This window comes from Schistocerca americana, chromosome 5, assembly GCF_021461395.2.
Source record: "Schistocerca americana isolate TAMUIC-IGC-003095 chromosome 5, iqSchAmer2.1, whole genome shotgun sequence".
Lineage (NCBI taxonomy): Eukaryota > Metazoa > Arthropoda > Insecta > Orthoptera > Acrididae > Schistocerca > Schistocerca americana.
This window is the reverse complement of record NC_060123.1, coordinates 306686213-306702700: the sequence shown is the minus strand read 5'-3', so window position 1 is coordinate 306702700 and position 16488 is coordinate 306686213. Positions and strand designations below refer to the sequence as shown.

The following is a 16488-nucleotide window of genomic DNA, read 5'->3' as shown; positions in this document are numbered from 1 at the left end:
TCACGAACAAATCATTGTCGAAACTTTTCACGGACAAGAGTCGGCAAACCACACACTTCCGTTAGGCTTGCCACAAATCTTCTTTTCTTCAGTGTCAATCATGCAGCCATTATGTGAACTGAAAGTAGAAGAGATTGCAGACTCTACAGTAATTAGCTCTGCTACAACTAAAAATAAAATACAGCATATGTTATAATACATTTTAGTTCACTACTGGCCATTAAAATTGGCACACCACGAAGATGACGTGCTACAGACGCGAAATTTAACCAATAGAAGAAGATGCTGTGATATGCAAATGATTAGCTTTTCAGTGCATTAACACAAGGTTGATGTCGGTGGCGACACCTACAACGTGCTGAGATGAGGAAGTTTCCAACCGATTTCTCATACACAAACACCAGTTGACCGGCATTGCCTGGTGAAACGTTGTTGTGATGCCTCGTGTAAGGAGGAGAAATGCGTACCATCACAGCAGTTGACCGGCATTGCCTGGTGAAACGTTGTTGTGATGCCTCGTGTAAGGAGGAGAAATGCGTACCATCACGTTTCCGACTTTGATAAAGGTCAGATTGTAGCGTATCGCGATTGCGGTTTATCGTATCGCGACATTGTTGCTCGCGTTGGTCGAGATCCAATGACTGTTACCAGAATATGGAATCGGTGGGTTCAGGAGGGTAATAGGGAACGCCGTGCTGGATCCCAACGGCCTCGTATCACTAGCAATCGAGATGACCGGCATCTTATCCTCATGGCTGTAACGGATCGTGCAGCCACGTTTCGATCCCTGCGTCAACAGATGGGGACGTTTGCAAGACAACAACCATCTGCACGAACAGTTCGACGACGTTTGCAGCAGCATGGACTATCAGCTCGGAGACCATGGCTGCGGTTACCTTTCACGCTGCATCACAGACAGGAGCGCCTGCGATGGTGTACTCAACGACGAACCTGGGTGCACGAATGGCAAAACGTCATTTTTTCGGATGAATACAGGTTCTGTTTACAGCATCATGATTGTCGCATCCCTGTTTGTCGACGTCGCGGTTGCAGGTCCTGTACGGGCCTTTCTGGATACAGAAAATGTTCGACTGCTGTCCTGGCCAGCACATTCTCCAGATCTCTCACCAATTGAAAACGTCTGCTCAATGGTGGCCGAGCAACTGGCTCGTCACAATAAGCCAGTCACTTTTCTTGATGAGCTGTGGTATCGTGTTGAAGCTGCGTGGGCAGCTGTACCTGTACGCGCCATCCAAGCTCTGTTTGACGCAATGCCCAGGCATATCAAGGCCGTTATTACGGCCAGAGGTGGTTGTTCTGGGTACTGATTTCTCATTATCTATGCACCCAAACTGCGTGAAAATGTAATCAGATGTCAGTTCTAGTATAATATATCTGTCCAATGAATACCCGATTATCATCTGCATTTCTTCTTGCTGTAACAATTTTAATGGCCAGTAGTGTAATGTCCATTTCAGTGTTAACATAATTTTGAGTTACCCTGTGTTTCTTCTGCACATAAATATCAGTGATACAGGCAGCAGGTGTCTGACTGTGTGTTCTGTGCGTCAGTGTTTGCAGATGTCGAACGCGACTGAGCCGGGAGAGCGGCCCAACTCCGGCTCTGGTTGCCGCCTGCGCGGGGGCAGCACGTCGTCCAACCCCGCTTCTGGGGCCAGCTCTGGGGGCGGCGACGGCGGTGGTGGCGGCGGCGGTGGAAGCGGTGGAGGCGCGGGCGGTGGAGGAAGCGGCGGAGGCGGCGGCGGTGGCACGGCGGGGGGTGGCAGCGGCGGCGGGGGCGGCGGGGGCGCCTCGACGCAGGCCCAACCTCAGCCTCCCAACTCCAACTCTGGTGGCGCCAAGCAGGTGGCAACGGCGGCGGCGGGGCAGCCGCAGCAGCGAAAGCCGTGCTGCTTCTGCTGGTGCTGCTGCTGCTCCTGCTCCTGGTAAGGCAGTCCGCCCCACCATTTGCAAAACATGGCATGTTTCAAAACTCTGCCGAGAAGCATTTTACTATCGCTCTAGCTGGCGCCTTTGACGGAACACGGTTGTGTTCTCCTAAACCTTCAGCGGTGTTCATATACACTTGTACAGGGGATACTTCTAATAATGGCCACCACAAATATATCCGGAACGAGTAAATACACTATCTGATCTAATATACCCGGACACTCTATGTAGTGCGGAGTACATTGTTAGATTTTATCAGAGACGAACAAGCAAGTACGAAAGGAGGCAGGGAGTATTGTGCCATCAGTAGAGAAACAGTAACAGCAGTCTGAGTCGTTCAGAAGAGCTCACTGGCTTCCAACGTTAAAAACTCACTTACATAGTCAGGAAATTCGCCACTTCAGCGGAAACCAACGCTTGATGCATTTCTGCACTCGATCTGGTTGAATTTGAGCTGGTCTACCTTAGTAAACACAGCCTGTATAGAGCATTATTAAGTGAAAGTTCCATGGTATCGTCATATGCTCTTTAACATACAAGGGTTCCCAGAAAGTAATACATTGAATATTTTTTTTCTTTAACAATTCTTTATTGAACACAATGAGAATTACACAAGCGAAAGAATGGTGTTTTATGTACACGCCTTCTTTTTCCACGTAATCTCCATCCCGTTTTATGGCCTTCCTCCAGGGCGCAACAAGAGCTTGCATGCCCTATCGGTACCAATCCTTGCCCTGGTGGCGGAGCCAGTGCTGCACTGTGTGAATCACCTACTCAAAGTCCTCAAAATGTTTTCCACGAATGGCATCCTTTAATGACCCAAACAAGTGGATGTTCGAGGGGACTAGGTCAGGGCTGTAGGGTGGATGGGGTAACACTGTCCAAACCTGTTTTGCGATGTGTTCAGTAGTCCTCAGACTTGTGTGGGGCCGAGCGTTATCGTGTTGCAGCAAAACATCTCCGGTGTTGCTGTGACACCGAAGTCGCCGGAAGCGCGTCTTGAGTTTTGTTACTGTGTTGACATACGCTTCTGAATTAATGGTACCGCCTCTTGGAATCACATCAGTGAGAATCATACCTTCACAGTCCCAGAGCATGATGATCAAGACCTTACCGGTGGAAGTAGTTGCCTTGAATTCTTTTTTCTGTGGGGAGTGGAAATGGAGCCATCCCATCGACTGTCGTTTTGTTTCGGGCTCAAAATGGTGAACACAGGTTTCATCACCTCTCACAATCCCGGACAAGAATGCCTTCCACTCAGCTTTAAAACGTGCAACAAATCAATACAAATGGTTTTTTCTGGGCGATTTGTGATCCACTGTTAGACACCATGGGACCCATCTTTCACACACTTTTGTACGTCCAAGAGGACTGATGATTGCATCCAAACTTTTTGCTGATTGACAGATGCAGCGCCAACTGCCGAGTCGTAATGCGTCCGTCCTCAAGAATGAAAACATCAGCTAGCTGCAACGTGTTATATGTGACACCGGTGGATGGTCTCCCCGAACGTTGCAAATGGTGGAGCTCCGCCGAACCGCCTCCTGATGACCTCACCCTCCGTGCCCAGTGACTAAATATACTTTTGTCGACAGCAGATGCTCCATAGACTCCTCTGCACAAGCGTTTGTGAACATTCCGCGAAGTTTCTTTCTCTGCAGTGAGAAATTCAATGACATGACGTTGCTTGTAACGTACATCACCTACAGACGCCATTTTGAAACTGTCCTGCAGTTACGTTATCAGTCGGAAGTGACGGAAAATTGGTGCGCTTACTCAGGAGACTTCAAATAATACATACGTAACGTTTCGTATCCGTAGCATTGTTTTCGGCTGAGAAAAAAAAAATGCGGTGCATTAGATTCTGGGCAACCCTCGTACAATTGCCACACATCATCTAATTCATTCCCAACACCCACCTTTCGAAACTGCATAGGCTGCAGTTACTGTCCGCTCTTAAAGAGGTCATAGTTTACAGTGCTAAACTGCACAACAAATTACGAGGGCTGTGAAATAAGGGATGATCATAATTTTTTTCTGATAACATACCTTTACTCAAAATTTTGATGGTCCTTCTCAAAGTAATCTCCCCTGAGATTGTCCCAGCGTTTCTGCCAGTCTTCAAATACATGTTAAAAACAGAAAAAAGTCACATGGGGATAAACCCCGTCCATAGGGAGGGTGAGGGATGCACTTCATGTTGATTTTTGCAGGATATTCAGCAAGAACATTAGCAATATGCGGCGCCGCATTATCGTGGTGCAGCATCCAGCCTGCTTTACGGAAATGTGGTCTTTTGCGCTGGATATGGACTTGCAATGTTTTCAGGACATCCCTGTTGTATAGTCCAGTTACTGATGTGCATGCAGGTACAACATTCTGATAAACCATTCCATGAATATCAAAGAATGAGGTGACCATAACTTTTCCTGCAGAAGCAACCACTTTTGCTTGTTTGGGGGTTGGTGATGAAGGAGATTTTCACACTGAGCTGTGCTGTTTGCTCTCATGATCATAATGATGTAGCCAAGTTTCATCAGCAGCGATTGCATTTTAAAGAAACTCCGGACCTTCCTCTAACATCAGCTTTAACTGCATACAGACCTGCACGGAAATGTTCTTTTGTTCAAGAACCAATCGTTCAGAAACACGTGTCATGTGTAACTTTTCTGTCAACAACATGTTGGAGTCACCCAATGAAATGTTCAGTATTTCGGAAAGTGATCTTAAGGTAATTCGTCGATCCTCTCTCACAATGACCGCAGCAGTGTTGATGTTTTCTTCCGTAAGAGTAGTAACTGGAGCACCAGGTCCTCCTTCCTTTGAAAGTGATTGTTTCCCCTCTTTAAACATTTTAAACCACCTTCGAGCTGCACTGTAGGGACGAACACTCTCTCCATAGGCCTCCTGTAACATTGTATAGGCCACAGCTGAAGATTTGTTGAGACGAAATCAGAATTTCAAAGCCGCGTATTGTTCCTCGCGTGTTACCTCCACTGCAGCAGCAGGCGATACTGAACTTGTCCGACCTTGCCTGCCTCTCACAGGCTGGAACCAGGAGTCACAACAATGAAACTACTACGGCGTGTTTGTTGCTAACAGAATATCATAAGATTAAACGTTAGTGCGAGAAATTATGACCATAAAAAGTTATGATCATTCGTTATTGAACAGCACTCGTGAAGTGTCACTTTTTCCAACTTTATCATTTTCTGCTATTGTGATGCGTAACCTAGAGACTTGGCTCGAATGTGCCTACAGTTCTTTTCTGTAACGGTCCAAAAGTGTGCCTCCCTGCGACGTCACGCTTGTACTCGGCGATGCTTCAAACAGCAAGGTGTCGGCACACACAAAAGAATAACGAAATCCAGAATTCCAAAGCTGATATTAGGTGTAAACTGGTTAATGATGTCACTAAATTTCACCACAATCCTACCCCACGCCACTGTGAACGTGCCACATCACGGGAAGGCCGCCAAACCCCCCCGTAACCGCATCTCGCCATTTCTTTTGACGCATCTGCCATGGAGATCATAGCCGCGACGTCCAGTGTTGAAAACACGCAGTTTTCTTATAGGTGGCCGAGGAAAACATTTCGGACAAACCGCTGCTCAGAATCTACGCGAAAACGGATCAGAAAATGTCACAAACCATTGAATGAACCATCCATTCTGTAGTGTTGACAGATTGCCAACACTACGCACATTATTTAAGGGAGGGGGCCATTAAGCAAGCAGGCGGACTTGATGGTCTGAAACAGGATACTACATAAAAGATATAAAGAAAAGTACGTAGCTGCTGGAATACTTAACTTTAATCCACCATTTGTATACAGCGTTCTTGATGAGACATTTCATACGATAACTATCAAACTATCCATTGCTATGTAAGGCTAATGGCGCCTTGCTAGGTCGTAGACTTTGACTTAGCTGAAGGCTATTCTAACTATCTGCTCGGCTAATGAGCGATGCTTCGTCAGTGTAGTCGCTAGCAATGTCGTCCGTACAACTGGGGCGAGTGCTATTCCGTATCTTGAGACCTGCCGTGCGGTGGCGCTCGGTCTGCGATCACACAGTGGCGACACGTGGGTCCGACATGTACTAATGGACCGCGGCCGATTTAAAGCTACCACCTAGCAAGTGTGGTGTCTGGCGGTGACACCACATTCCTCCCCCGCAAATCGGCGAACGGTCGTGTTATAAGGCTTCCGCCCGCCGTGGGGAGGACCCCCACGTTGACGTATGCGATGAGGTGGGGAGCCTAACAACAGGCGAGGCTGTGCCACCCGCACCCGGCCATCGGTCCGAGGGGAGCTAGGAAACGCCTGAAAACCTAGTCCAGGGTGCACGTCAACATGCGGTGTATGCGCCCGTAAAGAGACAGGAGGGGCCGAAGGGTCGACCTCCATTGCGTCGGGGTACCCGACGCGCGATGACGTCATGTGGTCCGGAGCGGGCAAGAGTTCCATGGCGGAGGACAGCTGGTCACGGGAAGCGATCGGCGGCGCGTGACCCAGGGAGGCTCTTGGCGGCTGCAGCGAAGCGTCGAATGCGGGCGGCGCCGGCGGGAGAAAAGGCGGCGGCTGCTGCGGCGACCGCCATGGGGCAAAAGCAGAAGTCTGCCGCTGCACAGGAACCTGATGCGGCGGGTGCAGCAAAGACATCAAGGTTCGATGAGGACGACCATGGAGCAACTCAGCCGGCGAGCGACCATCTCGGGGCTGAGAGCGATACGATGACAAAAAGAGCAACAACGCTTCCTCCCGAGAATGCGACTCTTTCAACTTCAATATCTGTGACTTGAAAGTCCGGACCAATCGTTCAGCGGCACCGTTTGACTGAGGCGAAAACGGCGCGGATGTCAGATGTTGAATACCATTGGCCTGGCAGAATGACTGAAATTCTGCGGACATGAATTGTGGGCCATTGTCGGAAACAATAGTCTGCTGAAGACCTTCAATGCAAAAGATAGCAGACAACGCTTGGATGGTGGCAGTTGACGTCGTGGAAGACATCCGGACAACAAAAGGAAAATTACTGAAGGCATCTATCAGAACCAACCATCGAGCAATCCAGAATGGACCAGCAAAATCGACGTGCAAGCGTTGCCAAGGGGAAGTGGCTTTTGGCCATGCAAAGACTTTCCGCGGCGGTGCGGATTGTTGTTCGGCACACGCCATGCAAGAAGAACACATATTCGTAATCGCAGCATCGATTCCGAACCAAGTACAGTGCTGACGAGCAAGTTGTTTCGTTCGCACTATACCCCAATGTCCTTGGTGAAGAAGCCGTAAAACAGAGGACTGTAACGAACGTGGGACCCCACTCGAGGGCATTATACAGGTAGGACGAGAAACCATAACCAGTTTTCTGCTTTGAATCACGTTCAAATCTCTGAATGTCATTTGGAGGTTAATCTTGAGAAGTACTGTGGAGATTTAGATATGGTTTTCACTAATAGGTAGTCTGATTCACAAAGGAAGTTTGAGTATACAAATTATGAAAGCTCTGCCAGCCATGTCGTCCAGGCAAAGACATTTATCGATACTTGTGCAAAGGCAGGGTGGGTCACTGGTAACAGTATGTTTCCACATTTCTTCAGTTAAATTAATGTAAAGCAAATAATTACTTTCTTGTAATTCAGCTTATTGAAGTGAAATCTTTTTTTATGAAATATTGATTTTTGTAACATAAACGTTGTGTCATACATCAGTTGTCAGAAATGCGTTTGATGCAATAATACTAATGAAAAAATAGAAATTTACTAAAAACACAGAAATATATGTAGAGCACAATAAACCCAAAAAAGGTGCTGTTCTAATCAAACAACACAGATTTCAAATCTCCCAGGACTGTAGGTTTTCAAATTCTGTTTGGATTCGTTCCTGCAAATGCTCAACGTCAAGATTCTGGATGGAACTACCCTCATATGTTAGTGTAAATCAGACTGAAAATCGATGTGTTTGGCGTCTGGGTATCATGGAAACCATAGTAATGCATTGCCAATCGATTCATCAGTGTTTTCAGTTAAAAAAGTATCGTCTTGTAGCCATAACAACTTTTCCTTAAACGGCTACAGATATACAAAAAGGGGACTATTTTCCACTTCTGGAAACATATCTACTTAAGTAATTAGCATAATTTACTTTTTTTGAGTCATTAGCCTCATGAATGGTTTTATAAGGCCCACCACGAACCCCTCGCCTGTGCTAACCTTTATATCATCAGAGTACACTTGCAACCTTTGTCCTCCAGTAACTGTTGTATGTATTTTACTCTCTGTTTATCTCTACAATTTTTACCTTCTACGACTCCCTCTAGTGCCTGCCGACTTTTGGCAGGTGACGATTGAAGTGATCGCTTTCTCAAGAATCTATGGATACCATTCATTGATTCCCGTTTTAATTGGAACAAAGCTGGGAATCCTCTTACATGTCGGTCAGCGGGTTTGAAGGAGATGTAATACATCACCGAAACTTGTTGCTCAATAAAATAACAATTTTGAAGTTTAGACGGTTGAAAGGTGTTTTAATTTGACATTTTACCTAACAGCCGAATTCTCACAACCATGTGTATGAAGATGGACATACAGAGAAGGTTTTGTTTGTTCACTCTGCCATTCGCTCTTAAAAGTCACTTTGTCGCTCTACAGAATGCTTTTGTAAACTTTAGGGTCGGCTTCTTGTCGGACTGTGTACAAGTCGCAGAATTCCATACGCCTATCTGGACATCTTCATTTAGGCATTGAAGTAAAGTAGGCCTTTATGGTTTCAGTTTCAGCTTTTTCTGAACGTTTCGTAAGCCTCTTCTTGATCTTCCATAGTACTTTGACGCTTTTATTTAAGATTTAGTGAATGATATTGCACAAAACATTGTGTGATAACATTATGTTTCTCTTCTATAGTTACTCTCGCCTACCTGAAAGAGGAAGATACATTACTGACCCCCTCTCTTCAAATCTTAACTTGATTTTGCGAATGCCTAGTCGAGTTGGTGGATGGATATTTGGAGAATGTTCCAGAAGCAACTCACAAATATCACTGTAATTATGGTCGATTTTCACCATGTTTGTAAAACGAACACATGCTGTTCTGTAGCTAAATTTCTGTTAATGCTTTCAGATAAAAACAAACTTCCTTTTAAATGTTTCTCTGGTAACAACAGAAACGTAACCCCAGACTGCTAGTGTCAGTTGACTTATGGGTGCTAGACACTAGTCATTTTCACAACTGACTGCCAGTACTCTATGGAAAACAAAGTCTAAGGATCGCTAGTCACAACTGACTCATGGCCCACCCCATACTATGTATATTATGTATCAGTTCATGAAAAAGATCTGGCGAGAATTTAATGCGTTGCTTGTAAGCTTCGCTTTAGATTATAAATCGGACTGGTATACTTTTCGTCTGGTTTCTGCCTCTTTGTGAGCTTTCGATTGTAGTTATGTCAAACATACCTAAGGTCATATGTTTAACTTCTACATGAAGACAGGAAACCATGCGATATTTTTATGATGTGTTATATGCTATACGGCGTACAAGTGAGCATCAAATTGACTGTAGAATAGGACAACTTTTTCCGAAATGTGAAACAAAATGACAACCATCTCCATGCCAAAAAAAAAAAAAAAAAAAAAAAAATGAAAACGCAACAGGGCGTAAAGAAGTATACGAAAAATTTGTATGAAACAAAAAATATTCGATTAAACCGCAGTCTACAGGACCAAATTATCAGAATACCGGTTGGTTTATCAATTACTATTGTACATAACGTAAATGAAAACACTTGCATAACAAGCGTAAATTGTGAAATATATTACATAATGATCGAACATTTTTCTCTTTGGATTCAACATAAGGTGGAAAACAAATAAAGTTTATGAAAGTACGGCAACCTGTCCAATAAAAGTACATTACCTCGCAGCAGCATTCAGTTGCATACTACTTTCATTTATCTCACTGACTGAAACTATAGAAATTTCTTTCATGAATGTATTCAAAACCACACCGATAATCTAAAAGCAAGAAACTGAGGCTGAGACAACACAAAAGGGATGAGGGAAACCATTTCATGTTGAAATATGGCATTACTGGTTAAAATTACTTTAGATACCAAAATTACAATTCTAATCAGTGGAAGTTTTGAAAAATTCGGTTACATTAGTTCAACTAATTTTAAGGAACGTTTTAGGTGAGCAGAATTCTGACTGAATAAACGTGCTTTTTGTCACACAACTACAATTTCACAAATTTTCTGGCAAAAAATGATAATTAGTCCTAAGTATTTCTATAACCATCAACAAACAAACGATACTCTTTACCCATTATGAATAAGTTTGTTACCCTAATTGAAGCAACAGCAACATAGACTACAAATTAGAGCATCATGCATACAGTGTTGCACACAACAGCTACGACCACAGTTTCTTCGCAACAGGAACGCTGGACAAGCCTTGTATAGGCTTAAAGAAGTACGACGTTCTGTTTTAGGATGTTTGATGCTGAACTGCGCACACTATGTGGCATGGCGTGTCCATCTTCCACCATTGACTTTCTTAGGAAGACACTTTGCAGATCCCCCAGACTTGTGCTTTATGTTGTGGAGAGCGTTTCATCCCCTAGCACTATATGACAGGGGTGGGGAAGAGGTGGGGGGGTAGGGCTCTCAGCAGTACAAAAGGCCACACTCTTCAGACAGATGGATTAAAATATGCAACAGAGGATACGACATGTTGTAGTACCAGGGCTATTCGGTAAGTAAGGCGCGATCGGGCGCGAAATGGAAACCATACTGAAAGTAAAATTAAGCTTTTCACATATATTTTGGGCAGTGCCTCTAGTATATCTATCGATCATGTCACGTTGCTCTTTTCAGTTCTGAGTGCACAATGAGCACGTAAAGATGCATAAAAAATAGTGTTTCCAGCCAGATATGAGAGCCTGGCGAGATATTTCGCCTTATGTCATGCAACCCACATAACATAAGTGTCATGCATTTCCTGCTCCATGAAAACACTCAGCTGCACTCTGCAGAGGGAATGAAGATGCTCCTGCAGCATTTTAGATGGGAAGTGTTTGATGGCCCACAGTGAAGCCCGTAATTGGTTTTCCCTGAGTTTCCTCTCTGCTGACATGAACTGCAGGCTATGAAGAGAACATTTTGGTACAGACAACGAGTTGTGGACGAGTGCAGAGAATTGGCAGATACCTTCTATGACAAGGGTATTGAAAGGTTGGTACAATGCTATAACAAATGTCTAAATTGGAGCAGCGACTATGTAGAGAGGCAGCTGGAAGGTGTAGTAGCTGATTTGCAAATAAAACATTCTTAATTTTCTCAGTGGTTTACATTTCACGGCCATTCGGACTTTACTTTCCGAAGAGCCCTCGTATATGCGCGGCTGGATACCTGCAATTTCGGCCGCTAAACACACGGATAAGTCTTTGCGGACGAGGCACGGCCCCTGCAAGTCGTTTGTCAACAGAAGAACTGCAGATCCGTTTGCCTCCAAGCCTTCTGCATTCGCCACAGTGCCTGAGTACATTTGGCTGAGAATACTTCACTTGTACTTAAAAAGAGAAAACAATTACATATAACTTACAAAATTATTAAAAGATGATTATGGCGTTAAAATATAAACTGTTGCATTTTCGTTTTGATTTTTATATGTGCATTTACACTGGGCCAACAACATTTAGACCGTAGCCCGGCATTGGAATTAAATTCCAACCAGTTAATGTGGTAAAGAAAGTATATAAGTGGAGCAGAAATGAATAAGGAATCCTTCTAACTATGATACAGGAATCGAAGTGGGAAATCCACTGACATTATCAGCTTTCACAAGGGACAGATTGATATGGTTCACTGTCTGGAAAAGAGCGTCTAGGAAATTGCGAAGCCGGTCTGCTGTTCGTGATCTACTGTTGTGAGCGTCATGGAAAATGGCTGAGGACGATGAAAGCACAAGTAGGCGACAAGGTGTGACTATCGATCACACAATTATTTCTTCTACACGCCACAAGTTACATGTCGATTAATTTCTGTCCATATCTGATGACCTTTTCAGTACGTAATAAGTTTTATCAAAAATGTAGCTATATTCTAAGAAAATAGCTATATTGTAAGAAATATCCGTATTATCTTGCTGACTTTATAGATATACTTGGTGTATAAACTTTTTGGCGTTTGACGGAAGAATTCATTTTCCGGACCCAAAGCATTTCAAAAAATGTTCAAATGTGTGTGAAATCTTATGGAACTTAACTGCTAAGGTCAGCAGTCCCTAAGCTTACACACTACTTAACCTAAATCATCCTAAGGACAAACACACACACCCATGCCCGAGGGAGGACTAGAACTTCCGCCGGGACTAACCGCACAGTCCATGACTGCAGCGCCTGTGACCACTCGCCTAATACCGCGCGGCCCAAGGCATTTATATAGAACAACTATTCGTACCATAAAATGTCACAGCATGTGTCAAATAGTCGTACATTCGATGTCCTTTAACATTCGATGAAAATACTGTGGTGTTTCGAAAGTTCACTCTGTTGTACGCAAGCCCCAAAACTGCTCCTGGGTTGTGCAACACATTCTGTATCTTTAGGACAAATAGCCTCCTTTTCTCACCCCTCAATAATTTAAATGAATAAAAAATTGTTTACACTGTAAGTATACCTTTCACGTGAGAAAGAACCGTTGTTACGTTTACGTTTGTCTGCAATTTCCTGCGTCTTGTCTCAGCGGTCTGATTCTCTTATATACCGCAGGAACCGTCTAAGCATGTTCCAATGTGAAAAATTCGATGATTTTCTTAAACTTCCGCTTTTATTGATACATTCACCGTGCAGAAATTTATTATAAACAGTGCAGAAAAACTAAATAACAGTACAGCTTGTGTCTGATTACACCTGCCAACCTTATCTCCCACTAAAGAACTTCACATTCGATCAGCATCGTGACTAAAATTTACCTTAAGTAGAATGCATATTATGAGACTGACACGTTCCTTTCCGAAATGTTTGGAACAATTACGCCAAAATGAAATACTTTGGTCCAGATTTCTAATAATTTGAGTTTCATTCGCCTGCTTTTCTTTTTCATTTCCATTTAATGGCGACGAAAAGTATGTTATTCTATATGATAATCTACACTCAGCATCTTTGTAAAAAAAATGTAGTACCTATCGAGGAATAAACCACCTGGATTCAACCTATAAATTATATGGCAAAATCTTGAATGCAAGACTTAAAGTATCATGGAAATGCTAATATCTGAAGAACGATCAGGTTTTAGAAAAGGAGGAAGTAATTCTTCCTCGGCATTGAGTAGAGTCGACGCAATGAATACTGTTCCTACCGTACATCGTTTGCATAGTGCCCGTTGTTTGTTCTAGCATTCCATTTTGCTGCACGGATAATAAGCGTGCGTCAGGTAGTCTTCGACACAGAAGAACTTTGTGTGTCCACAGGGATTTATTCCATATTTTGACATATTCTTTAAGCAAAGAAAAAATTACTGCGCCATGGGTTCCTCAGTGCTTTACTGCTGAACAGAGGCAGAGGCGGGTGGATATCATAATCTCGTTAAAATAAAGATTCACATTGAAGGTGAACCGTTGAGGCTAGATGATGTGAGCTGAAATCACAGCCCGAAACAGTTGCGACGTAACCTGTAAACGTTAAATAAGTGATGAAACTGATGACTTTTTCTTATGGTTACAAAGGCCTCATCATGTCAGACAGAGAGCCTTTAGGTGTAATTGCCACGGAAATTTATTGTCGTACAGGAAAAAAAATGCAAGAAATGTGACATGTGACGTCAGTTGTTGGACGCTGTGCTATTACTACTTCAGGAGAATGATCGCCTGAATAGTTGAGTGAATACATTTGGCAAGTGCTACCTCAGTCATCCTGCTGTCCATGCGTATGTCTTTCAGATTTCGATATATTCTTGCCGGCCGGTGTGGCCGTGCGGTTCTAAGCGCGTCAGTTTGGAACCGCGTGACCGCTACGGTCGCAGGTTCGAATCCTGCCTCGGGCATGGATGTGTGTGATGTCCTTAGCTTAGTTAGGTTTAAGTAGTTCTAAGTTCTAGGGGGCTGATGACCTCAGTAGTTAAGTCCCATAGTGCTCACAGCCATTTGAACCATTTTGATATATTCTTCAGATTAAAACTACCTATGAGTAAGTGTCGATCCCTACCTCCAGGAAAGCTGAAGGTTACCGTTACCCAAGGAGTTCGGTAGAGTTGTAAAGCTTCCCAGATGTTGGGCCTACGACGTTGGAAAGAAGGTAGACAATATCAGAGAACTGTAAAGAGATGAATAAACATGCAATTAAACCGAAAAGAATAAGCTGAAGACAACCTGAAAATATGATGAGATGTTACAAATTGGTATACACTACCTGTTGTGAAAATCCCAAGTGCTAGAACGAACGAGATTTGGAGGATGCATGCGAGACAACGAGGTCTGGCTATGATGCTAGTGGTTGGAGCACTTGTGTGTTTATGCAGCAGCAACGCCTCACCTACATCTACATTTACATCCATACACCGCAAGCCACCTGACGGTGTGTGTCGGAGGGTACCTTGAGTACCTCTATCGGTTCTCCCTTCTATTCAAGTCTCGTATTGTTCGTGGAAAGAAGGATTGTCGGTATGTCTCTGTGTGGGCTCTAATCTCTCTGATTTTATTGTCATGGTCTCTTCGCGAGATATACGTAGGAGGGAGCAATATACTGCTTAACTCCTCGGTGAAGGTATGTTCTCGAAACTTCAACAAAAGCCCGTACCGAGCTACTGAGCGTCTCTCCTGCAGAGTCTTCCACTGGAGTTTATCTATCATCTCCGTAACGCTTTCACAATTACTAAATGATCCTGTAACGAAGCGCGCTGCTCTCCGTTGGATCTTCTCTATCTATTCTATCAACCCTATCTGGTACGGATCCCACACTGCTGAGCAGTATTCAAGCAGTGGGCGAACAAGCGTACTGTAACCTACTTCCTTTGTTTTCGGATTGCATTTCCTTAGGATTCTTCCAATGAATCTGTCTGGCATCTGCTTTACCGACGATCAACTTTATATGATCATTCCATTTTAAATCACTCCTAATGCGTACTCCCAGATAATTTATGGAATTAACTGCTTCCAGTTGCTGACCTGCTATATTGTAGCTAAATGATAAGGAATCTTTCTTTCTATGTATTCGCAGCACATTACACTTGTCTACATTGAGATTCAGTTGCCATTCCCTACACCATGCGTCAATTCGCTGCAGATCCCCTTGCATTTCAGTACAATTTTCCATTGTTACAACCTCTCGATGTACCACAGCATCATCCGCAAAAAGCCTCAGTGAACTTCCGATGTCATCCACAAGGTCATTTATGTATATTGTGAATAGCAACGGTCCTACGACACTCCCCTGCGGCACACCTGAAATCACTCTTACTTCGGAAGACTTCTCTCCATTGAGAATGAAATGCTGCGTTCTGTTATCTAGGAACTCTTCAATCCAATCACACAACTGGTATGATAGTCCATATGCTCTTACTTTGTTCATTAAACGACTGTGGGGAACTGTATTGAACGCTTTGCGGAAGTCAAGAAACACGGCATCTACCTCGGAACACGTGTCTGTGGCCCTCTGAGTCTCGTGGACGAATAGCGCGAGCTGGGTTTCACACGATCGTCTGTTTCGAAACCCATGCTGATTCCTACAGAGTAGATTTCTAGTCTCCAGAAAAGTTATTGTACTCTAACATAATACGTGTTCCAAAATTTTACAACTGATCGATGTTAGAGATATAGGTCTATAGTTCTGCACATCTGTTCGACGTCCCTTCTTGAAAACGGGGATGACCTGTGACCTTTTCCAATCCTTTGGAACGTTACGCTCTTCTAGAGACCTACGGTACACCTCTGCAAGAAGGGAGCAAGTTCCTTCGCGTACTCTGTGTAAAATCGAACTGGTATCCCATCAGGTCCAGCGGCCTTTCCTCTTTTCAGCGATTTTAATTGTTTCTCTATCCCTCTGTCGTCTATTTCGATATCTACCATTTTGTCATCTGTGCGACAATCTAGAGAAGGAACAACAACGCAGTCTTCCTCTGTGAATCAGCTTTGGAAAAAGACATTTAGTATTTCGGCCTTTAGTCTGTCATCCTCTGTTTCAGTAGCATTTTGGTCACAGAGTGTCTGGACATTTTGTTTTGATCCACCTACCGCTTTGACATAAGACCAAAATTTTTAGGATTTTCTGCCAAGTCAGTACATAGAGCTTTACTTTCAAATTCATTGAACGCCTCTCGCATAGCCCTCCTCACACTACATTTCGCTTCGCGTAATTTTTGTTTGTCTGCAAGGCTTTGGCTATGTTTATGCTTGCTGTTTACTTCCCTTTGCTTCCGCAGCAGTTTTCTAACTCGGTTGTTGTACCACGGTGGCTCTTTTCCATCTCTTACGATCTTCCTTGGCACATACTCATCTAATGCATATTGTACGATGGTTTTGAACTTTGTCCACTGATCCTCAACA

General features: G+C 43.9%; 1 protein-coding gene across 1 annotated transcript in view; it reads left to right on the top strand.

Moving 5' to 3' along the window:
• Nucleotides 1-1581: 1581 nt before the first annotated feature.
• The window catches only part of LOC124616332 (regulator of G-protein signaling 17), a 510137-nt gene continuing 495230 nt past the window's right edge, over nt 1582-16488 (top strand). Inside the window, exons 1-2 of the mRNA XM_047144638.1 lie at nt 1582-1652; nt 1788-1946. Of these exons, the coding sequence (XP_047000594.1) occupies nt 1582-1652; nt 1788-1946 (230 nt within the window). The remainder of the gene's footprint in view (nt 1653-1787; nt 1947-16488) is intronic.